Genomic DNA, 25,176 nt, shown 5'->3' with positions numbered 1-25,176 from the left:
TAAAACTTGATCTTTAAGATAGCATAAAAATGAAATATGTTGCAAGGAAATTACAGTGATGTAGAGGTGCTCTTGGTTTATTTTATTAGTCCTATTATACTTATTCTAAGGTGAAACTTCCCCTTCAAATTTTTACCCTTGTAAGGATTGGTATGGTAGCAAGGGGCCTCAAGTGGAGAAACTTAGCTTCATTAATGAGTATCCACCTAATCCTTCAAGTCTACCCACGCGCTAGCGCTCCAATGTTGGACAAGCTGAACCTGAACTGCCTAGTCACGTGTTTACCTTTCTGGCAAACTTGGGAAAGGAGTATTGAGGAAGGGATCTTAGTCTCTATACAACCATCTTATGTTGGAGGTTAATTTAAATGAGAAAAAATGATAAATCGCAATTATGAATGATGTACAATGTAAAGTAGCAAATTGCAAATTGAGCAAATGAAATGAGTTGTTGTCAGAGAATTAACAAATCTAAATCATGAGACTACAAAGTGGGAAACTTGAAACTAGTAAATCCTGCAATATAAATGAAACTACACTAGCATCTAAAGACAATAAAATGGATGTTGAAATTAGATTGTTGCTGTGAGAAAAATGAGACTAAACTACAATATTAGCATGGAAATGAAGTGAAATTTGTTGAGAGAAACTAACATGCAAAATTATTAAGTGAAGATTAGCAAGTAGATGAAACTAAACTAATATGTGAGAAAGCACTTGCATGTAAATGACATTAGATTGCTAAGAGCATTAAATAAGCAAATGAAAACTAGCATGTAATGAAAGTTAAATGAGATGAAACTTAAACTTAGCAATTAGCCAATGCCAAAAAATGTATTAGTGAAATAAAGAAGTAGCATGCAATTAGTTTGTGATAATTAGCATGAAGAAAAAATGAAATGTAAGTAAATCTTCCTGAATGCAATGGAAAAGCAAGAAATAGACAAACACAACAAACACATTCAAGATCTCCTCTCAAAGAAGGATAGGATGCCATGGGGAAATCTCCAAGCTCCCAAAGAAAAGTTAGTTCTTTTATTATTAGTGATGTCATGTCCCTCTTATAGAGATGAGGGATTTAGCTTGGAAGAGCTTATTATGAGCTTGAAAACCAAAACTACTCTATACACAAAGGTTACAAATGAGTGATTTAAGATCTACTTGAGAGATCTTACAAAAGAAAAGGCTTTAAAGATTTGAGTGAATAATGAGATACAAGAAGGTTACAATTTGTCACACTTATGAGGCTGTTAGAAGAAGAACAAGAATGAATGGAGAGGAGAGGAGAGGGTATTGATATTGAAGTTTCAAATGGAAAGGGCTCCAAGGAATGCACTTTAGCTCCCCTTATCAGCTTTGAATTTGTCTCCAAGAACACCTATAAGACAAGCAGCGAAAAAGTTAGCATGCAAGAGAAATAATGTTGAAATAAGCAAGATGAAGACTTGACTTGCATGTGATTACAAGCTTATGGATGAAAGGAGATTACAATACACTTATAGTACAATAAGTCCCTCACTACATCAACTCGCATGGGCTGATCTAATGAGTGAAATTGGGGATCAAACCCAACACTTTTAGCATCAAATGCTTGATAAGGACAATACTAGCTCAAAATAGAAAGTAACCAATTGAAATTGAATTTCGAATTTGATGGGAGGAAGAATGTGAGGTGTATAGAAAACTCCTTATCTATTGTCAAATGTTGTCCTTGGGAAGTCCTTAACTTGTGTGACTTGTGAGCACCTTGAGGTCTTTGGAGATGGATGGTCCAATCGAGGGTGCCCCAGTCTCCAAAGGGACTTGGTAACTTGCCTCTGAACACTAAAAACCAATTTTTAGTGCAAAAGGAGACTTGTCATGTGAAGACCAAGTTGAATTTGTTGTTCAGCCAAGAACAACAAATTACAACAATTGCTTAGGATATGGCAAGCTTAAGGGTGATTGCAAGTAGTTGCAATCTTCCTTCCCTGGACAATAATGCCCTCAGACAATACACAAGATCAATTAGCTTATGTAATATAAGCTCAATGAGACATAATCATAGCATGAAGAACAAAATCTATGTCACATTTTACCTCCTTCTCAAAGCATAACATCACAAGAAAAACATGTATTCCCCAAAGACTTTCCTTTATTGATCAACAAAATCTTGAGTATAGTAACAACACACATCTAGCTTCCAACCATGACAATGATAGAGCCCAATGGGTCTCTTTATACAAGAATGGGAGAAGGTCCCAATGAAGAAGCCTAGTGACAAGTGGAGCAGATGACAATCCCAATGATGAAAATCGAATTGCATGAGATGAGATCCAATGTCAAGTGTGAGATTGAGTAGTTGGTGAGTGCCATGCGTATTCCCTCAAAGGACATTGTATCAGAGAGTCAAGGAATGCAAGTTGATTGATCTACCATTTGTGCACTCAAGTAGGTGACAAGGGAGACAAACTCCCAACAAATCCTCATCCATCAATCAAAGGAGTGACACCCTTGAAAAACGAGCCAACAAAATGCCAATAAATTGTGTAGTGCTGCAAAGAGTTGTGTAGAGGCTACCAACAAGATCTACGTGTGAGATGTGTTGGACACCTAATCCTAAAGGGTTAGTGTGGAAGCCGAAAAGACTAAGCAGTCCAAGAGACCTTGGGATCTGAAACCCAAGAGTCACACATTGTACTATAAATGTATATCTGATGTTAATAAAAATAGGAACTCACATGATTTATCTTTCACATTGTTTGCTGTCCATGTGTGTTTAACATGGTATCAGAGCCACTTGTTTCTCTGTGGCCTGTTATGTGCATGCCTCCCTGAGCGCTCTGCTAGCACTACCTGTCTAGTTGCACTAAACATTATCGCTTCTCTCTCTCACTGAAATCGGGTCTGACACTATTCCTAACGTCTCTGTCACCACTGAGCTCTGCGCTCTGCCCATATACTCTGTCGATTCGCTGCTCCATATTCCAACGCATCTGTGCATTTTTTTGCCTGAATTCGCTGCTCCATATTCCAACGCATCTGCACATTTTTTTGCCTGAATTCGCTGCTCCATATTCCAACGCATCTGCGCATTTTTGGCCTGAATTCGCTGCTCCATATTCCAACGCATATGCGCATTTTTGCCTGAATTCGCTGCTCCATATTCCAACGCATTTGCGCATTCTTGAGTTTCTGCATCTGAGAGACTAAGCTTTTGTTTCGGCTAAGCCACCACAATATTGAGAAATGGCGTTTGACTGGCTGCCTTGTCAGGGCCATTCTCTATTGCATTTCTTTTAAGGCCATTCTCTATTGCATTTCTACTGTTTCGGTAATGCGAGGGATTAAAACCGTAATAGATATTTATAATGTTGTGGCTGGTTGAAGATTTGCAAACCGTAGAGCGAATTTTAAGAGCCCAGTTGAGGATAGGTTTTGATTGAAGCTTTTGATTGAGACGCCATACAGAGAGATTGGTATTTGATGCAGTTGACAAATCTGGAATCGATTAATCACTCTGAGAGGCTGCTAGTGTGATTATTCGTGCAGAAGCTAAGATGGGATCGATCGGAGAACTCGTTAACCACTGACCCTTCGGCCGCTGTAGCTGCTGAAGGTCGATATTTATTTTTATGAAGGCTCCATCATGCGAGTTGAATTCGAAACCTGTGGTGCGGTGGTTGTATTGACTGCATGAAGCAACTCTGAAGCAAACACTGGACAGGCCGCTGCCAAGGCCAATGCGCGTCTCCAGAGCTTGGGGATATTCGAGTCAACCACCATTACTTTGGACGCTGGCCCTCCGGAGTTACCAGCACACATTAAATTTCACTATTCTCATCGAATTCAGCTGTTCTGAATCGATTCTGTTCATATTACTTCCCAGTCTCTGTTATTATTGCCTGGACTATTTTTGGTACTGAATTTAGGGCCATTTAAGCCATTCAAATTCCATTGCCAGACCATTTTGGCCTGTGAATGCTATAATTCGGCAATCGAATTACACCCTTTTTTCTAAAAGAAGAATAAGCGCTTTAATGTACTGGCTTTTCCATACCATTGGACGAAGGATAGCTGCCCTAGGAACTAAAGAATATGTGCGCATTTTGTGGTATTCATTTATGACTTTAGAATATAACGCGTTAACTTCATCGCATCTTTCAGTAATATTCTTCATTGTAAGCACCTTTTATTTCATAAAGACAGCTCAAAGTAGCAGGTAGTGGCAGCATCGAATATCGAGATTGTATCGCCCCTTCAGAAAGGAGTACGATCTATTAGGGTTTCTAACAAGTTGGAAGCCGAAGGGTTTTCTGGTGAGCACGAACATGAAATGATGATGTCTCTCTAAAGAGGACCAGAGCAGGTTATCGGTAGCAGGGGGGATCTGTTCTTGGAAGAAAGACCATATTGAAGAGTGATCATTTCCCAGGCAGCCAGAATAAAAATGCAGTAAGGTCCATCGTCAACATTGTCAAGCAACACTTGTCCTTCTTTCTTTGCAAGATCATTCCAGAGACCCACTACCACTGTCTTCTTGCTTTCATCTGCAATTGTAATATCACGCTTGGAGATTTCTTCATTGTTGCTTAGAACTAGTGATACACTCCCAAAGTTGTGCTTATATTATGGAATATGGGTTCCTTCCTCAACTGCTTCTTCAACTTCTGAATTTGCATGCAAAGTCATCTCATAATCATTTGCTACTGTCTTGAATTGATTGTAGAAACTTGAAATATATGTTATAGATTGAAGGTGTAATATCAAGTCTATGGTGACTGAAATGGAATGAAATTCTTTATGTTCTTGACTTCAAGCTTTGAGCAGACCCAAAGCAATTCACACTGGTCTTCCTATTTGAAGGGGTTTTGAAATTCAAGTCTGGAGACTGAAATACATAGATATTCAAGTTACAAGACAAGTGTTATGACTTCTGCAAATGTTTGGGTTGTCATATGTTGATCTAGATTTTTGAAGAACCAGGTTCTCTACTTCCCAGCTACTTCTTTATTACAATTTGTTGGCTAAGATGTTTTTTCTGTGTAATTTTGCACAGAATATGTTCATGGTATGAAATTGCATTGTATATGGAAGTATATTGAGAAGCTATATACTTGAAGATTTTTTGAAGACAAAGTGGTACACCAATCAATTTTTTTGCAGTGATATTATTGTGAAATGGATAGAATGGGTGTTGTATTAGAATTGCTGAACACTCTAATACATTCTACCACGGACAATACAATTATGATTGATAAAGCCATTGTCGCAAACATTCAAATCTGTTTGAAAAATGTACAAGAAAATATTGAGTTTTTGCAGCTGGAAACAAAGCTACAGCAGGAAGAATTACAGCAGTGGAGTCATCATTCTGAACCTGTTTCTATTCAGAACAATGAAGCAGACTCCCATAAAAAGCAAGTCAATATTGTTCAAGTTCATTTAGATTCAGTACCCAATAAAGCAGCAAGTGTACATGCAGATGCAGAAACTCAGTCTGCACTTCCCAAGCCCATCATCAGACCTTGGGAACAGCTTGTCCACAACAAGCACAAAACTGGTCTTGGTTATGACAAGGACTTGTCCTTTCATATTCCAGACTATGCCAAGCCCATTCAGTTTCAGAGTGCTGGATTCATTTATGACAGTTCACCTGCTCCTTATGACAGTTCAGTTTCAGCTGTTCCAGATTCTACTCCTCTTCCACCGCAGCAACAACAACAACAGATTGTAAAATGCCAACACTGTGACCGAGTTGGCCATTTGAAAGATCACTGTTTTGATCTTCATCCATGTAAGCACTGTCATAAAACCAGCCATTCTTCACACAGATGCTTCAGAAACAAATGTCCTGCAAGAACAAAGATTCATCTTGGATGGATCGCTTCTTGGCAATGGGCATCAACAGCCAAGAAGATATTCCAAACACATGTCAGAACTTGTTCCAGAATATTGAACAGTCTTGCAGTTGAGTTTTCTCCATCATCTCACCTTGTATCTGACAGGGGGGGAAATGATGGTCATCTACAAGCTTCAAAGCCACATCAAGCGAGCCTGAGCCACAACCTGCCACACCAGTTCCAGAGTCGTAGCCAGAGACAAGATGCCTGAACATGCCTTCAGTTGGCAATCTGGGACTTCCTCTAGCAGAAGACTCCAGCTTCTTGCCAGTTTTGGAAGAGTTCCAGGAACACAATTGAGAACACTTCCTCTAGCAGAAGACTCTAGCTTCTTGCCAGCTTTGGAAGAGTTCCAGGAATTGCATTAAGCATTCCAGAGTTGTTGGTTATCCTTAAACCATCACAGGTTGAGACTTCCCTTTTCAGGTTGAAGTTTTACCTTTTATGCGAGGTGAGGCCTCCCTTTCATGGTTGAAGGTTTCCCTCTTTAAAACAATAGGATCACTTCCTCTAGCAGAAAACTTCAGTTTCTTGCCAGTTTTGGAAGAGTTCCGGGAACTGCACTAAGCGTTCCAGTGTTGGTGGTCATCCTTAAACCACCGCCCTTTTTACCAACATTTCATAGAGCACATTCAGCCTAGTGCTGCCATGCATTTTTTGCACATTTTGTATTACAGCTCTCTTCTTGGACTCATACATAACCCTTCGGATTAAGGGGGGGAATGTTGGACACCTAATCCTAAAGGGTTAGTGTGGAAGCCGAAAAGACTAAGAAGTCCAAGAGACCTTGGGATCTGAAACCCAAGAGTCACACATTGTACTATAAATGTATATCTGATGTTAATAAAAATAGGAACTCACATGATTTATCTTTCACATTGTTTGCTGTCCATGTGTGTTTAACAAGATGGAGTAAAGTGTAGGTGCAAGTGTGGAGTGGTGTGGAGACAGACTCTGAAAATGATCTCAATCGAATTCTCCAGCTGATCCTTATCTCATTGGTTGACTTCTCTAAGAGATTCAACTTGCCAATTAGGAAAATCGATCCCTCAATTCTAGGAAATAACTCAACCTCATGAAGCTCAAGAACTCCCTGATCATATGTGATGCCATATCACCATTTGACTTGTCCTTTGACTAATCTTTGACTTGAGTTTATTTTCCATGTCATTTCCACTTCATTTGTCATGTGGAAATATTTATTATTTTCTCCACTTATTAATTTTCTAGCAATTTATTTCCAATTTTCCCACTAGAGTTAGGAAAAGTGGGTTTTGAGGGTTTTTAGTATTTACCCCGCAAAGTGTGTCCTAAAAGAATGTTGAAGTGGACAACATGAATTTTGAGCACTCACACACCGTCATCGTCTTCTCGCATCACTTTATTACATTTTACATAAAAAATAATTAAAAAATCCCATCCTATGGGAAATTTTTAATTATTAAAAAATGTTATTTAGACTTAGTCAAATTCCGCGAAATTTTAGAGATGACCTAGCATGGTAATATACATCGACCATAGACACTAAGATGGACTAGAGGCTCAATCTTCAAGTTGTCACCCCAACTTTGGGGGTATAAGTGAGTGAAAAAACTCAATTAATTATTCGTCATTAAAAAACGAGAATAATTAACCAAGTGAAAAAAACACTCTAGGGTGTACTCACTTGCTGATCGAGTCCCAAGTCTCCTAGGCCTGTTACATAGCTTTATTCATCATGCTAGTGACATTTTTACAATTCCCCATAGGGTTGCAGAATTTGAGGACAAAAGAAAAAGAGAAGAAAGAAAAATGTTGGAAGGCCTTGCTAACTTCTGAATTCTGAAAAAAAGTTGTTGTACACTCATGCCTCTGGCTGTAGAATCCTCACAATATCTGCCAAGTGCAACTTAGCAGTCTGTTAGCGCTTGGAATTCACCTAGGCTGAGATAGACAAACTCTCAAGGCTACATCAAACCATTTCACCTCGTAGCTAGCCCTACGAGGTATGAGAAGGCTCTCTCGGTCAGATTTGATAGATCTTATAATATAATAAGCTGACCAATTAGGATCAAAGATATTAGGCTAGTAAATTGATAAGGGGGTTGATTTAATGATTTTTGGGTTTTTTGGTGGCAATTGGTGGAAGTGCAATTCAAGGTGTGGGGATTGAGCACAGTTTTCACAGGGGATCTAAGGGGCAAGGTAGGAATGAGTGCTGATGCCTTAATCTGAGATGGATGATCAGAGATGATAGAGGAGAAGCTAAAGAGGGCAAACACACAATTCGAATCCTCTCTAGACAGTAGAAAACATTAAAATTGAACAAACTAAAAAGCTGAGCATGTCAAAACATGAGTTCAAACTTTACCACTTCATCTGTCCAATTTAGAAGCATAAGAGAGATGTGAAACACATAAACAAACTTACAAGAACATGTAGAGAACACACCATCAACAATCAGATCCACAAGAATCCTCAAAGATGTCTGTAAAACCCTGGCTTTCCTTGCCTTCAATTGCAGAAATAGATGCACAATATACAATAAAGCTTCCTTACACAAGAGTCCAACAATGAAAATGAGAAGGAGAGAGCATAATATAGACCATCTAGACCATCTAACTCCTTTCCCCACCTCTAGGGGTCGAGCTCAGCTTTCTAGGAGCAGTTTGAACAAATTCTAAACTAAGAACTAGAAAATAGGCAGCCAAACAACTTGCCTCTATTACTTAGCTAACTCATCCATGCATTAATTTTTCACTTTTTACATCATGGAAGCTTCTAGAAGGGTAAAGAAAGATAAAATCTACCAAAGTGCCATGAAAATATTACATTTATCTATCATCTACAAGTAATAATAGTCAACCATAGTCAAAACAGTGTTTTTTGACCAAAAATGTGAATTCTGGCAAATCTGGAAGTTCTGGTCGCGCCCCTGGAAGTTCTGGTCGCGCCCCTTTGCAGCTGTTTTTGAGTGGGTTCCACTGATCCAAATCAGGTGCAAGATGGCTCATTGGAAAGCTTGGTCTGTCTACTTTCCATCCCAAGTGGAATTTCTGAATTTGGTATTGATTTGACCCCTCAAAAACCATTTCTCCCAAGGTCACTTTCTGCAACTCAAAAAGTGGGCAGAAAGTCATTTTTTAGGTGTATTTTGAGCTTTTGGAGGCTCAAAACTCAAAATCAGGCTTCTCCCAAATATTGGTAATTTTTCTTTTTGAATGCCCTTTCCAAAAATGCCAAGTTTGCAAAATTCCGAGCAGCCCTTCAAACTGGTCTCACCCGGGTGAGACCAGTTCTTGGGAAAAACCTGTAATTGGCACAAAAAATTCACAAATGACAAAATTTTCTCCAAATTTCTTGAAATTTGGGCTGGGAGTCCCAATCAAGTACCATGCTCAGTCAAAGAGGCTTTGGCCAAAATTTGGAGTGGATCGGGCGTTTTCCTTCGTTTTTGTGCTTTGGCCAACCGTCCTTGGAGCACCTTCGTTCTCGCCGTATTTTTGACATTTCTCTCAAACCATGACACCTGTGTAAAAAGTGAAAGAGGTTTTTCTTCCTTGACATGTTGTGGACAAAAACCTCTCTCAGTTTTGCAAAATTCATCTTTGATTGCTCAGAAACAGCTTTTGAGTGAAACTTGTCCCGATGTGTGAAACAAGGGATTTTGTCGAAATGGAGCGAAATGAAGGGGATAGAGGGCTTCTAAATTCTTGGGGAAATTTTTGGGAGTGGGGAGGGATGTTAGGAAGCAGGGGAAAGTGGAATCTCAGAGATTGAGTGAGGGGAAGGGGTCGAAAAGGACAAAACACAGGCCAAACCTAGAAAATTGCCATGTTGTAGCTAGAAACTAGGGTTTGTGCAAAAATGAGGAATTTGGCGGATCTAAGGGATGGGAAGTGTTTGATAAGGTACTTTAAGGATAGGGAAAGGTGTATGAACATCAGGAAACAAGTTTTGCCGGTGATTTGACCATCCAAGTGAAATTGCCTTCAAAACCCTAGGAGAGGGAAATGACCTTGCCTAGGTGCAACTGAAGCATGAAAAAGGTGTGAAATGACTCATTAGACACTGACATGATAATGACAACCCTCTGAATGATGATAGGCTCAGCTGAATGATGACATGGACTGACATTTGGGCAAACCCTAGACCTAATGCCTAGTGACCAAATTTTGCTTGAAAACTCTTTGAAATGACAAAATTTGACCTTGACACTTTAAAATCACTTTGAAAGAGCATATTTGATCACTGGAGGAAGGCTGGAAAGACTGAGTGCTTAGTGAGGCTTTATATTAAGGTGCTAGATTTTGTAGTAACAACAGAAAGGTTTTGATATTCAAATGTTTGTTATGCTCATTAGTTTGGAATTTTGTTCAAGATAAATAAAAGACACACAAATTAAGGAAAGGGATAGGGGAATTTCTTTTATGTTTTATGCGAATATTTATGTGGAACACTATTAGACCTAGTTATAAAGTTATTAATAAATTTACAGAAATATAGGCATTTATGTTGCTGTGAAATCTGGTTTTATTTGTGTGGTGGATTTGTAGGTTGATGCCTCTAAAATGCAGGCTGTCATTCTTCTATTTCACCTAATTACTATACTGGGACAGGGCCTTTTCACTTGCGTTGTGTTTAAGACTTAAGTGTGTGCTTTAACCTTTTGAAAGTGCAATATGTTGACACCTAATCTGAAACGGATGAGGTGAAGCTGGACAGTCATCTAGAAGATGAACTGATCCGTTTTGTATATGTATAAATAATATTTGTCTAATGAATAAAATCACAAGTTCTGTCTTGCGCTCAATAACCTCTGGAGTTAACCTGGCCTGACATGGTATCAGAGCACAGGTCCCAGAAATAACTCCTGCCTCTGCCAGGTTTTTGCTGCCTCATGAAACCTCTGTCCTGAGAAACTGGGCATCCGTTTTCTCTGAGAGACTGCGCATTTTTTCCTGAATTCGCTGCCCCTCTCTGCGCTGCCTCTGACTGCCAGAGACTGCGCATTATTTCTTTTATACGTTTGCCTGACACGCTGCTCCTCTCTGCGCATTATCTTTTGATTCCCTGATGCCCTGACGTGAACCTCGGACTCCATTCCCATATACTGTACGCAGTTGCATTTGTGACTGTTTTTTTTTAATTTTTTCAAGATGAGGAGTCGGGCCTGAGTCTCCTTATCATTACGGCTTCCCTTCATTGCATCTCTATGAACCAGAGGAATCGATCAGAGCCCTCGCTCCCCCTGTACTGCCCTTCATTGTCTTGAGCTGCTGCTTTCACAGAAATTCCAGTTACAGTTCTTGGTTCTGCCGTTTTAGTGTGTTTGTGCATTGCAGTGGCCGTTTCTTTGAAGATCCTGGCGCCCACCGTGGGGCCGTTTCTTTGAAGATCCAGAGGTGAAGTTAGGTTTTTAACATCTGTGTACAAATGGCGGCAGCGTTGATGCGCTGAGGACTTGCTCCGCCAAAACAATATCATCGCTAAGACCATTTACCAAATCTCTTTTGTGTTGGATGTCTCAGATAATGCATGGGCAACCCTATTCTCTCCTGATTCAGAGCACTCACTTCAGTCTTGTTTGAAATTGCGTTCGGTGGGATATCTGGTTACAGCACCATTTTCCTCGGGATTCAGAGCACTCACTTCAGTCTTGTTTGAAATTGCGTTCGGTGGGATATCTGGTTACACACAAGTCTTATCTTGGCGTTGGAACATGTATTCGGTGGGGGCATCCAGCTGAGAACAATTCTTATTTGGTATATGTTGATATTGTAGCATTCCAGGCTTTTTGTTTACGGTAAATTTTGGAGCATTCTCTGTGATTGAAGTCAAAAAGTTTCTAGACATTTTGTGAGAAATAATGCAGTGACAATGACCATGCTTTGCATTGTGCTCGCTGTAATAATGAGTCTCTGCCGTGGCACGATAACGTGGCTGATAATGATAATGCAGTCGCCATCTCATTTTTATATTTTGTACTTGTTTTCATTTTTACTCATCAGTGGAGTGCCTGTGGTGACGACTTTCTTCTTGGAGTGCCCTCTCTGAATATGTTGATATTGTAGCAGTGATATTTTGAGCGCCCTCTCTTTTTTTCAAAACATAATATTGTAGCAGTGATATATGTTGAAGAGATACCTTGAGCGCCCTCTTTTTTTTCAAAACATAATATTGTGGAAGTGATATAAAGAAATGGTGATATAAGAAATGCTGATGAAATGTTAAAAGATGCATAAGGCTATGATATAAGGATTTTTTTTCTCAACAGAAGTTTTTTTGGCAGAGTTTTTTTTTTACAGAATGCATTCAATCATTTCTATGGTAGGAATAGTTCTCACTGGCAAGGAGAACTATTCAGAATGGTCCCGGATGGTAAAACACACCCTTATCTACAATGAGCTGTGGAAAGGAGTGTGTGTCGGAGAAGAAGACAAAGACCTTGTGTAGCCCACATCAGACAAAGAACTCGCCATTTGGGAAAACAAGAACAGCAAAGCCTTTGCATTGATCGCAGCATCTGTAAATGAGGAAGTAAGTCGTCATATTTCATCCTATTCCACTGCCTTTGAAGCTTTACAAAAGCTGAAAGAACTCTATGATACACATTCTGCACTTGAAGTTGTTCAGCTCGTGATTAAACTCTTCACTCTTGAACTGAAAAATAATGATCCTCTTACTCTTGCATCTGAAATAAAGTCTATAGTGCATGATATTAAATCCACTAAGGTTGAGCTGGATATCTCTCTTATTGCCTTTCTCAAAGCACTCTATCCTACCTACTCTAACTATCTTGAGTCTTTACAAGCAAATGGAAATCTTAAAGATATAACCTTTGACACTCTTGTGAAAAAGTTTGCTGAAAGAGAGAAAGCCTTTGGAAAGAAAACAGTCCCTGAATCTTCTGAAGAGACTGTTTGCCTTGCTCATAAAGAAAAGCATCCTGCTCAAGATTCTACAAGAGGAAGAGGTGGACGAAGAGGAAGAGGAAGATACTTCAGAGGAAGGGGGGGCAGACATCCTCAAGCAGAAAAGGCAGATCTGCATTGCATTCGCTGCAAACGAAATGGATCACATGATGCTTCTACATGCAAGCTACCATGGGACAAAGTTGAGCAGAGAAGAAATCAGCAGAAAGGTAAAACTGATGACACAAACAAAGGTAAAGCACCTGAATCCGCTCACTCTATTGAGGCACAATGTAACATTGGAGTAAATGAAGATTTGTTTAATGCTTCACTTGCTTCTTCGAAAAATGACTGGTTGCTTGATTCAGGAGCAACCTGTCATATGACTCATAGGAAAGATTTCTTTGAAGATTTCACTGACAATGTTGATGGAGCAGTATACTTTGCAGATCAGTCAAAAATCAAGCCATCAGGGCTTGGCACAATCAGGCTTAAACTGCCTGGTCTTCCAGACTTTCTTCTGGATCATGTTCTATATCTCCCACAGCTCAAGAGAAACTTGCTGTCCCTGGTCCACATCCGCCAGCAAGGTCACTCCATTCATATGTTTGATGGAAAGCTTGAGGTAAGAAAGGCATCTGACCATTCACTTGTCATGAGGGGTATAGAAGAAGAAAGACTTCTTAAACTGCAAGGAACCTCTGCTCATGCACAACATTTTTCATATGTTTCTCATCATGATGAAGGTACACTTCCATCAAGTCTATTATGGCATGCTAGATTTGGACATTTAAACTATGATAGTCTCCGCTTGTTGAAGAAAAATGGTGTTGCTGGTTTGCCTACAATTCCTAGAAAACATAAACAATGTGATGCCTGCATTCTAGGAAAGCACAGCAAACAGTCTTTTCATGATTCACATTCAAGAGCACATAGGAAGCTTGAACTTATTCATTCAGATTTATGTGGTCCAATGCCTGTTCCTTCTGCAAATGGAAATAAATATATCATGACATTTATTGATGATTACACCAGAATGTGTTGGGTTTATTTTTTGAAGAACAAATCTGATGCTTTTCAAACATTCAAGAATTTTCATAAATGGATTGAAAATGATGCACAATCTCATATTGGGTCTATTCGCACTGATAATGGAAAAGAATATACATCAAATGAATTTGAACACTATCTTCGCCAACATGGGATTAAACATCAAACAACTGTGCCTTATAATCCTCAACAGAATGGTGTAGCTGAAAGAATGAACAGAACAATTTTGAATATGGTACGATCCATGCTTTTCTTCAAAAATGTAAAGACAATGTTTTGGGCTGATGCTGTTCTATGTGCTGCATATATAAAGAATAGATGTCCATCTAGTGCTATAAGAAACAAGACTCCTTATGAATTATGGTATGGACATGTTCCTTCGGTAAAACATCTCAGGATATTTGGTTCCACCTGTTTTCAGAGATGTTTTTGCTGGTATCGACTCGGATCTGGATGATCGAATAGAATTTGGAGCATTCCAAAAACTGGGAGATCCAACTACTAAAAGACAAGTGGTATGATATGCTTTAATACCAAAGGTACATAGAAACAAACTTGGTGCTAGAAGTCGTAAGTGTATCTTCCTGGGGTATTCAAACACATCTAAAGCATACCGCCTTTATGATGAAGTAAATAAAAAGTTTGTTTTATCTAGAGATGTCATTTTTCTTGAATCATCCAAATCTGACAGTGTTGTTGAGCGGCAACTTGATCGCTTGGATAGATTCACAAAACCGAAATCATTTCAAGAGTTTGATAATCAGATTCCACATCTTGAATGGGGGATTCCTATACTAGATCAATATGTGGAATCTCCTTCTGAAGAACAATCTCCCCTGCATGACACTCCAACAACGGATGATGCTTTAAGTGATGTAATTGATAGAATTGAGAGACTTAATCTTGATTCAGTCCCAACTCAATCAACAGAACAGCCTGGACCATCTCAGAAAGGTCCCCCAAAGTGGCTGACAAAGACACTTGAAAGTGTTCATCCTGATGAAATTGGAAAAACAGGAACCAGAAATACAAACCGACAAGATGGAGGTGATGTAGATAACTCTAATTCACCTGTTGATATGGATGTTACTTATGATTGTGAATTGAACTTGTCTACAGATTTTGAACCAACTTCCTTCAAAGAAGCTGCTTCTCATGATGAATGGAAAGAAGCGATGCAGAAGGAGTATGATGCCCTCATAAAGAATGGCACTTGGAAGCTTGTTGATCCTCCATTTGGAACCAAACCAATTGGCTGTAAGTGGGTCTACAAGAACAAGTACAAAGCTGATGGCTCACTTGACAAGCACAAAGCTAGGCTTGTGGCAAAAGGTTTTGCACAGAAGGAAGGGGTCGATTATGAGGAAACTTTTGCTCCCATAGCAAAATGGGCCACCATCCGGACACTCTTTGCACTAGCTGCTCAGAACGGTTGGAAAGTCCATCAAATGGATGTAAAAACTGCATTCTTGAATGGAGATCTAAAAGAGAATGTTTTTATCTCCCAGCCTGAATGATTTGCTGTGAAAGGACATGAACACAAAGTATGCAAACTTGTGAAGTCCTTGTATGGCCTCAAACAAGCACCACGAGCCTGGTATGAAAAACTAACTGAGCATTTTCTGAAACTCAACTTCAAACATTTTGATCTTGATGATGCAACTTTATTTGTCAAGAAAGTTGGCAAAACAGTTGTATATCTTGTGGTATATGTAGATGATCTTTTAATGACAGGGAACAATGAAAGCTATATTGCATCCATAAAGAAAGAATTAGGAAATTTTTTTGAAATGACTGATTTGGGCTATGTTCATTACTATCTTGGCATTGAAGTAACCCAACATCCAAAGTCCATATTTCTTTCTCAAAAGAAATACATTGGAGATTTGTTAAACAGATTTGGCATGACAGAGTGCAATCCCCTTTCTACTCCAATGGAACAAAACTTGAAGCTCACATCTATTGAAGGAAAGGAATTTGAGGATGCAACCAAGTATAGACAGCTTGTAGGAAGTCTCATCTACCTCACTACTACCAGACCAGACATTTCATTTGCTGTTGGAATCCTCTCCAGGTTTATGCAAAAGCCTTGTGAGGGACATTGGTCTGCTGCAAAAAGAATTCTAAGGTACTTGAAGGGAACTCAAGACCTTGGAATCAAGTATACACAGGTGGACGACTTCAACTTGATTGGATACTCTGATTCAGACTTCGATGGAGACAAAGAAACTGGGGTATCTACTTCAGGATATGCTATGAGTCTTGGATCAGGAGCTGTCTCCTGGAGATCACGCAAACAATCAGTACCAGCAGATTCCACAACAGAAGCAGAATACGTGGCAGCAGCTGAAGCAACAAAAGAAATTGTGTGGCTCAGGAAAATTCTTGAAGATTTGCAAGTAAAACAAATACAATCTACTCCACTCATGATTGATAACACATCTGCAATAAAGTTGGCCAAGAATCCAAAGTTCCATGATCGTACTAAGCACATCAATACTAAATATCATCTGATCCGACATCATGTTGAGGCCAAAACAATCCATCTCCGTCATTGTTCCACAAATGAGCAAATTGCAGACATCTTCACCAAAGCACTTGGAAGAGAAAAGCTTGAAAGATTCAGAACGATGCTTGGACTCACCAACATCCCTTCAGATTAAGGGGGGGAATGTTGACACCTAATCCGAAACGGATGAGGTGAAGCTGGACAGTCATCTAGAAGATGAACTGATCCGTTTTGTATATGTATAAATAATATTTGTCTAATGAATAAAATCACAAGTTCTGTCTTGCGCTCAATAACCTCTGGAGTTAACCTGGCCTGACACAATATTTAATGAAATTGCTGGTTGAACCTGTTAATCGGTATCTAGGATGGATATTTTAAGCTGTTCTTTTCTTTCACTTTATGAACGCTCAAGTTGCTCTATAGTGATGGAGAATAAAGAGAAAAATTATTTGTGAGTGCGGTGAATGCTTTTCCAGTTATTAGATTCATAATGACATGCTATAATAATGCCAAATGAGAGCTTGCACAAAGATCTGTTAGGCTCAAATGAGTTGATGTAAATAGTAAGTTCGAGTACATATCACAAATATATGATAATAATTTCTTTGTTCAGCCCTTAATTTATATCTTAATCAGATAGATTATACATTACTTACATATTTATTAGGTAGGTTTAGCAGTCATCAAGGTTTTACTCAGACTCAGTAATTTTTTTTATGAAAAGTTAGTAACAGAAGGCAGGGTCTTATACGGTAGTTAACAGGTTTTTGAATTTTCAAAGTTAGTATGGCATGAATATTATTATTTCCTTGAAGTGTTTGGACTTTCATTGTATGTGATGCATGTTTTAAGAATTTTATAATGCAGCTAAAGTTAGCCTATATTGACTGTGTAACCTAGGATTTGTTTATGGAATCATTTTTTTCACAGTATGTGATAACCAATGATATTGAAAATTTTAGTTGAAGTATGAACATTAAATTGCCACCCCAAGTTTCTCACATTTCAAATAATGTTGTGATCTATCATCTGACCCATCTGAAGATTTTTTACATTAGAAAACCTTTAGGAGAACATTTTTTTCTGGATTGTTGTCAGTTAGAAATTGTCATTAAAATGCCATTTTATTCTGCTGTCATTTGGCTGGTTCTAGTTAACATGCTACTAAAGTTTGAGACCCCTCTGCAGCAAGATATGGATGAAAATGAGGCAACCAAAACCACAGAGCTAGATGAAAATATTGATGAGTCTGCTGTAACTAAAGTCAAACCTGGAGCTGATCCATTCAGGAGCGAAGAAAGAGATACTTCAAAGTGTAAAGCCTTGCGTAAGAACTAAACTTTTGCCTAAGTATTTTATTCGTGAACAGTTAGGATTTTAGTGCTATCAGTAATGCTTTGTTTTTTATCAGTCATGCTAGTGACAGGTTTGTAATTTCTCGACATTATGTTTTGTTAACAAATTGAAAGATCAATAGGAATCATTGAAGGTTCACGATATAGAAATTATGGTCATTGTGATAATGTTTGATGTAACTCATCATAGGCACATGCATTTAAGTTGTAGAAATCCCTTAAATGCTCTGATACAATGTGGAAATTTTGCTGAGATGGTAGTTTCAGAAATTTCACCCCAATCTTGAGGTTTCCTGGATCTATTCCCTCGAAACGTTCAGCCTTAGGATTGATTTGAAATAGTAAATTGCAATGGTAATATTTCACTTCTGTTCAAACCACTTAATATGGCAGTCCAAGAGAATAAATACCATACAACTTTCTTATGTATTTCAATATCACGTTGCTACAGCCCTTGGGTGCACTTTTCGGAGCTTATAACTGATTTGGATTCTCTTATTGCAGTAGATTATAATAGCAGTAAATCTGGTCCTTTATATTGAAAATATGTGTTAATCACTTAACCAACTCAGTATATGTTATAGAAAGTAAGCGTGAACAACTGTAAGGATCTACCCAATGAAGAAGAAAATATAAGTTGTAAGTCAAGTTTCAAGTACACCATATTTCGACATCTACGAACTTCATATATGCATATGTTCGTGTCTGTAAAAGAGATGAAGTACAAATACATACCGCATCTTTATCACAAAGTTAGTTGTTATGAATATAATTCATAACAATTAGCTAAGTGAAATAAATATAAATATTAAATAATTAAAAAGGCATGTCTAAAAGACATGCCCATTCACGAAAGGTCCCCTGTTGAGATATAAAAGCAAGGTCCTCATTGTACATTCAAATCATCTTATACATTTTTATATAATAATAAATAATTATTTTAAATACCTGTGTGTATTTTTAACAATTAAATCTACAAGCTATCAACATTTGTGTTTTAGCATAAGTTTTTATGCTACAGTGGTATCAGAGCTATGGCACACGATATAATAATGCGGGCCTTTGAATGTAGTTCGCCGCACAATGTGCCATTACGTTCACATCTTGATTACATTGAACAGTTTAGTATTCAAGAAACATTTCAACGATTAGAAAAATCATTTACAGAAGTTAAAGAATGTCGAAAGGAAATTGATGATCTAGATGAGGATTCAAATAAAGCTGATATTAATGAGAATGAGGATTATCTAGACCAATAGATGATTTACGTGAAGACGACTTAAGAAAGTTGTCTGAGCTCATTCGTTCGGGGTGGCAGGTCATTCAAAATCCAATTCCAAGCAATATCACAGCCACTCACAATCCTAAAGTTCAGCCCCACATCAATCAGAACCCTAACAGCACAGAAGAAGCATGTTGCAGTATGCTGATAAGTCTCCTTATCATACTGATATACAAGCAGGCAGAAGAAGCCTTGCAAAGGGCAAATTGAAAAAAAGGCCTGCTAAATTGAAAAAAGTACCTCCCTGGGTGGATCTACAACTACTTATTGAATATATGCCTTCTAAACAAAATGAAATTGACAACATTGTTAGCCAGAATGAAATTGACAACATTGGTAGCCGAATGAGGAAATGGGCCCAACGAATGTGTTGAATTCTAGTATTGGATTTAAGCATGAGAAACAATGTTTAGTAGGCTTGAGTTAAATTGATATTAGAATATCGACTAAATTTGTCAGATTCCAAAATATTTTAAGAATTAACAATCGATATATTTCAGGAATTGACAATCCACAAAAATTAGAGAAACACAATCAATTCAAAACACCAAGCATAAAAAACATACTAAAAATGTTAATGATAATGACGGAGCTTAGACCGTTGCCGGTACTGATAATAATAAATCTACAGAGGAGCAGGTGCATCATATCTTTGGATCTATAGAAGACCTGTTTGATGTTTTTTTGTAGAACAACAGAATGACCAAGCAAAACAACTTTCCGATTTTATGGAAACGTATCATCATGGACATGAAGGAGAAGGGGGTGTATTTCAACTTGTCTTAAACCTCCCCTCTGGTTTGCGGGTCTATGGTTTAAAAAAGTATGTTCAGGGCGAACTCATAAGGGATGAAGAGGTTCCTTCGTGGAATATGATTACTGCCACAGAATCATGTATCTTCTTTGATTTGGCAATAATACAATCAACCAGATTCAGTATTTCTGATGTGGTAAGATTAAAGCTGATCCAGATTTAAACAGGAACACAATAAAATACAGAGATAACCATAAAGACAAATATGCAGCGGAAATAATACTTCATTTCATTACTGTAAAATACTGAAATATGCTTACAAATAGAAATGGAAATAACCCAGCTAGGGCGATAGTAGCTTATCTCTGAGAAGAGATGTGTTGGCTACATGCCTCTGAACTGTTCTCCCAAAACTGTGTTACAATGAGGCTCGAGGGCCTATTTATTGTTGAGAAACAATGGAAAACCCTTCACATTTCAAAACCTAACCCTAGAAGATGAAACGCCAAATTGTGGGCCCCGTTTTTGGGTAAGTTGGTACATCAACTTCCCGGGTCGCGAACTGGGCGTACTATCTCCGTTTGATGCGCATGATAGCCTGTTGGAAAGATCTCTCCGACGACTACAACGGAAAAGACGATTTTTAGACAAAAAATCGCTAGCGTTGGATTTCCCAAAAAACGTCGTTTAGGGCCTCAAAACGGCTTCGGAAGCTTAGGACCCGAAAAAATGCTAAAAATAGTAAACTGTGTTATAATTAAGGAAACTGAAAAACTAAAAGAGACAGTTGTGGGGGTCCAAATGGGATAGGTGGGTGGCCACCAACATCCACCTAGATCAAATGCAGAATTTGATTTTAGGACACCCTTTACGCCAGCCTCTGAACAATGAAAGGAGGACTCTGGCAGCCATGAACGCTAAAGCAGTTGCTAGTGCAAATGCCACTGCCTGCTTCTGCGTCTTCTTGGTCTTCATCTTCGCCTGCATCTCCAATTTTTTTCGGGTAATCGTTGAGCAAATTCTCACAGAGAAGAAAGAAGAAAAAATAATTGATGCTCACAATGTGAATTGCAGCATGCGAGAAGATGTTTATCTTGTCAAGGCATTTGCAGCAAGAGGTGAATGGCTAGATCCAGAAGCTCAACGTTATGTCAACCGCTTGGTTAGGAAATTTGAGAGGCAAGGAGTTCACCTCACTTCTGGAAAAAGAGAAGAATTTGAGAGGGTTAAAACAAGAATAGGAGATCTCTTTCCTTGCTCTAGCTTGGGAACATTTCGCCTCCCTGTAAAAAGCGGAGAAACGTACCTTCTGCGGATCGTGAATGCTGCACTCAATAGCGGGCACTTTTTCAAGATAGCAGGCCACGAATTTACAGTTGTAGCTGTGGATGCTTGTTACACCAAGCCATACAAAACAGATGTACTCGTCATATCTTGTAGGCCAGACGACAGATGTTCTTATCACGGCCAACCAGTCTGTGGGCAGATACTATATGGCCGCCCGAGCGTATCAAAATCAGGCAGCAGGCGATTTCACTAACGCCACAACAACTATAAATTCGTGGTGCCCGAAGGGCCTTGATGGAGCTAGCAGGCCATGGGTTAACGTAGTAGGAGCCTTGGTATTAACGCCGGAAGATATGGGGAGTCACGATATTGGTCAACCATCATCTGTCACAACCTTGGCACCTGTAAAATCAAATTAAACAACATTAATTAAATGGAAGCCATATACTATATATTGTGGTTTAAAAAAAAAAACTTTACAATATATATATATATATATATATCTATATATATATATCTATCTATCTATATATATATATATATCTATAATTACATTTTTATATATAATTACATTTTTATATATAAAAAAAAGAAAAGAAAATATAGAGTTAAAAAAAATAGAAAAAAAAATTTAAACTTGTCACAAAAAAAGAATTAGTATTAAAAAAAATAAAATAAAAATCCAAGGAAATAGTACTGATAAGCTACCTGACGAATCAATGACCAAGTTGTGTACATCGACAACGAGTAAGTGAAGAAAACCCCAATATTAAAGTTTTGAGGACAAAGCTTCCGAAGGGAGAGGCTATGTTATGAATATAATTCATAACAATTAGCTAAATAAAATAAATATAAATATTAAATAATTAAATAGGCATGTCTAAAAGACATGCCCATTCACGAAAGGTCCCCTGCTGAGATATAAAAGCAGGGTCCTCATTGTACATTCAAATCATCTTAGACATTTTTATATAATAATAAATAATTATTTTAAATACTTGTGTGTATTTTTAACAATTAAATCTACAAGCTATCAACATTTGTGTTTTAGAATAAATTTTTATGCTACATTGGTACAAGTCAATCTCTTTAAAACCTTGGCTAGGGGGTCATTCCAAAGATCCTCAACAAACTAGCACGTCCATTGAAAATGCCCCTTTGGCACCTACATATGCATCGAACAAGTATATATGATATCTCTTTATCTTCTCCCAACAAGCATAACAAGTAGCATTGGGGTTTCCAAATGCCACAGAACTTTAGTCTAGTTCTTTCAAAGAGCCATAAGATAAAATGTGAAATTTCCTTAAATTGCAGTAGCAAATTGCAGCAACTGGAGTTTATTCTTCTAACTAATTAGTAGTTTATTTGTTATACGAAAAATAACGAATAAATAACACTGCAATTATTCACAAATAAAATGCTGCGGAAGTAAAATCAAGCATTGAGAAATAGATGCACACACATAAAAATTGACACCAATATTTTTGGACTAAAAGTCCCTAGAAAAACCCCGAAGGGAAAACGGTGTAGCAGATGAGGGTTTATTTTATTATTATGCAACAAATTTTGGGAGTACGATAATCTGGAATTTGGATGCTCAACTAGAAATCCTTAGGAAAATATATTGGCAAAATATCTAGAGATCTCGAATCTCCTATGTGAAACAATTTGGCCTCGCATGGCTTGCTGGCACACCATGCTGGTTGCTTGCACTGCTAGACTGGATGCACATTGCTGGCCTCAGAATCACGCGCACTGCCTTCAAATTGGCTTCAAGTGAGCTGTCCCGCCTCCCACAGAAGAGATGGTCAAGTTGGCTCCCCATAAGAGGCAAGTTAAGAAGGCTATAGGCCTTGATGATGGGGCCTGTGAAAATTTGCTGCAATGATTGATTTGTTTCTCCTACCAAAATACCAAAATACTAAAATAAATTAAGTTGCAGACTTCGCGAATTAAGAAATTAAGAGGCAAGAGAAACATCAACATATGAACAATCACATTGAGACACTTGTTTTTGGACAATTGTCCCCGGAAAACACTAATGTGGGAAAACCGATGCAACAGATCTGAGGATTTTTATTATTGGTAGTAAATATCTGAATACAATTTAGATGCCTTAGAGAAAAATGGCAATCCACTCAGAGAAGATAACTGAGAATTCTCTCACACTGATTCTGGAGATTTTGCTCTGTCCCCAACCCATTGCGCAGTCCTTGCATGAGCCTACACATAATCTGCGTGATTTCTGCGTGGAGGCTCCCTCTGATTGCGTCAACCTGGACTGTTGCTGCTTCTGCTGCTGAGAAATCAAGATTTCTCTTGCCAATCATCTACTGTGATTCCCGACACTGAACTCTGCTCATCCCCAACACTTCTGCGTCAACCTCCTCCAGCTGCTGCGCTGACCCTCTGCGTCAATCTCCTTCAGCTGCTGCGCTGTCCCTTCTTGGACCAACGCTGACTCTGGTATCCCTCTTTGCGTATTCACTGGAACTGGAAATCACTTCCTTCCAGTGCTGCCTCTGATCCTCTCTGCTTGATCACTGGTTCGAATTCCTTAGCAAACCCTGCCCTAGGAAAATCGAACTGACTGATCAACTCTCTGTGTATCTTCAAGTGAACCCCAAGCCTCCATCTTATACTTTTCCTGTTGAGTCTTCAATGGCCGAGATTAAGTCTCTAATCAACGACTAAGATTAAAACATGACTTGATCCGCCTTCTAGATCATTCTCACCCATATTTTGATTAATACCCATTAATATTTTAATTTCCCTAAGTTTAGACTTAGGGACCTCATTAAAATATTAATTATTTTAATAAAATACAATACGGATGTAATTTCACCAAACGGTTTCTGGGTTCTTCAAAACTCATGTGCCTTAGCCTCTCCACCAATTTTCAAGGCTAGAGCACTTTCGATGCTACCAAAAACTAACACTCCTTCTTAGTGAGGAAAGTGCTCGAGCAACAATGTCTACCTGCATGCTACTCTTTTTCTGAAGCACTTCCTTTCTACACTGCTGCTTCCACCAACAATGTCCCACTGCTGCGACTGTACTGCTGCCCATGACACTGCCACTGCCACTACCACATCTGTACTACTACTCCCTCTCAAATGCTGCATCATTCTATTGAAATGGATTTTCCAACGTGTCCAGTAGGGCCAACTCTGGGTTCAGAAGAATAGCTGGAAATTTGTCTATCTATGGGTAAGCCAGTGTGGCACCCTGTTGTACTAGAAAATTGTTGATTAATAAAATCCTCCCTTGCTGCACCGATTTTCCCACATTGGGTTTTTCCGGGGACATTAGTCCAAAATAACTGTGTCAATGTGTTGATTCTTGTGCATATGTTTGTTTTTGTATTACAGTGTGACAATGTTGCGGGGGAGCGCCCGCCCCCGCCTACTCCCAATCTGCGCTCCGGGCGGGAGCGAGTCGGGAGTGCGCTCTTGAAAAAGGGAGCGATTTCGGGAGCGCGTTCCCTAAAAAAATTTTCACTCTCTGCCTTTTCGAGAGCGTTTGGCTTTTTTGCAATTTTTTTTTTTTGTAGTAATGTTCGAAATGCAATATTTTTTTGAAAGAAACAAATAATTTTTGAGTGGGGCAGCTTAATGATCAAGTCTATGACCCTAGTATTGATATGCTATTCATGGTAATGTTAAATTTTTAAAGTAAAAGTGACATTCTCCTTAATCTTCATTTCCATCCTTTTACTTAAATTTTTAACATTAACATGAAATGGCTCAGGATGTTTGAGAGTGGTTTCGGCCTCATTAGATTTCATATGGAGAAAGGAGAATTTTAGATTTCATTCAAAATCCAGCAGACTTATCAGTTTTTCAGGATTTGAGGATTGGGGATTAGATATCATTTTGGGATTCAACTGCGTTAAGTAAGTCATTCACATATGACCATTTCCATGAGAGGTAGTCGTAACTGACTAATTTCTCATGATTTTTGAATAGTTCACTTAGCACTCATTGCATCGGGTGATGCTCACAGGGGTGAAGAAGTGGGATTGAAACTAGTGAAATGAATCACATAACATCAATCATCACTTTCGGGGCTTGCACCCGGTAACCAGGACTTCCCAGGAGGTCACCCATCCCAGAACTCCTCTGGCTCAAGCGCGCTTAACTGTGGAGTTTTCCCCACA

At 38.6% G+C, this 25,176-nt stretch overlaps 1 protein-coding gene across 1 annotated transcript in view; it reads left to right on the top strand.

The window, feature by feature from the left end:
* The window catches only part of EMB2762 (CCAAT-binding factor), a 266,353-nt gene extending 248,679 nt beyond the window's left edge, over positions 1-17,674 (top strand). Inside the window, exon 12 of the mRNA XM_089388606.1 lies at positions 17,525-17,674. Coding sequence (XP_089244732.1) covers positions 17,525-17,674 — 150 coding nt within the window. The remainder of the gene's footprint in view (positions 1-17,524) is intronic.
* The last annotated feature ends 7,502 nt before the right edge of the window (positions 17,675-25,176 follow it).

Source organism: Pinus tabuliformis, chromosome 1_1 (assembly GCF_031772625.1).
Source record: "Pinus tabuliformis cultivar Carrire ecotype Pingquan chromosome 1_1, CPIR1, whole genome shotgun sequence".
In the NCBI taxonomy this organism is placed as follows: Eukaryota; Viridiplantae; Streptophyta; class Pinopsida; order Pinales; family Pinaceae; genus Pinus; species Pinus tabuliformis.
The sequence above is the reverse complement of the archived record's forward strand: the minus strand, read 5'-3'. Positions and strand labels throughout refer to the sequence as shown.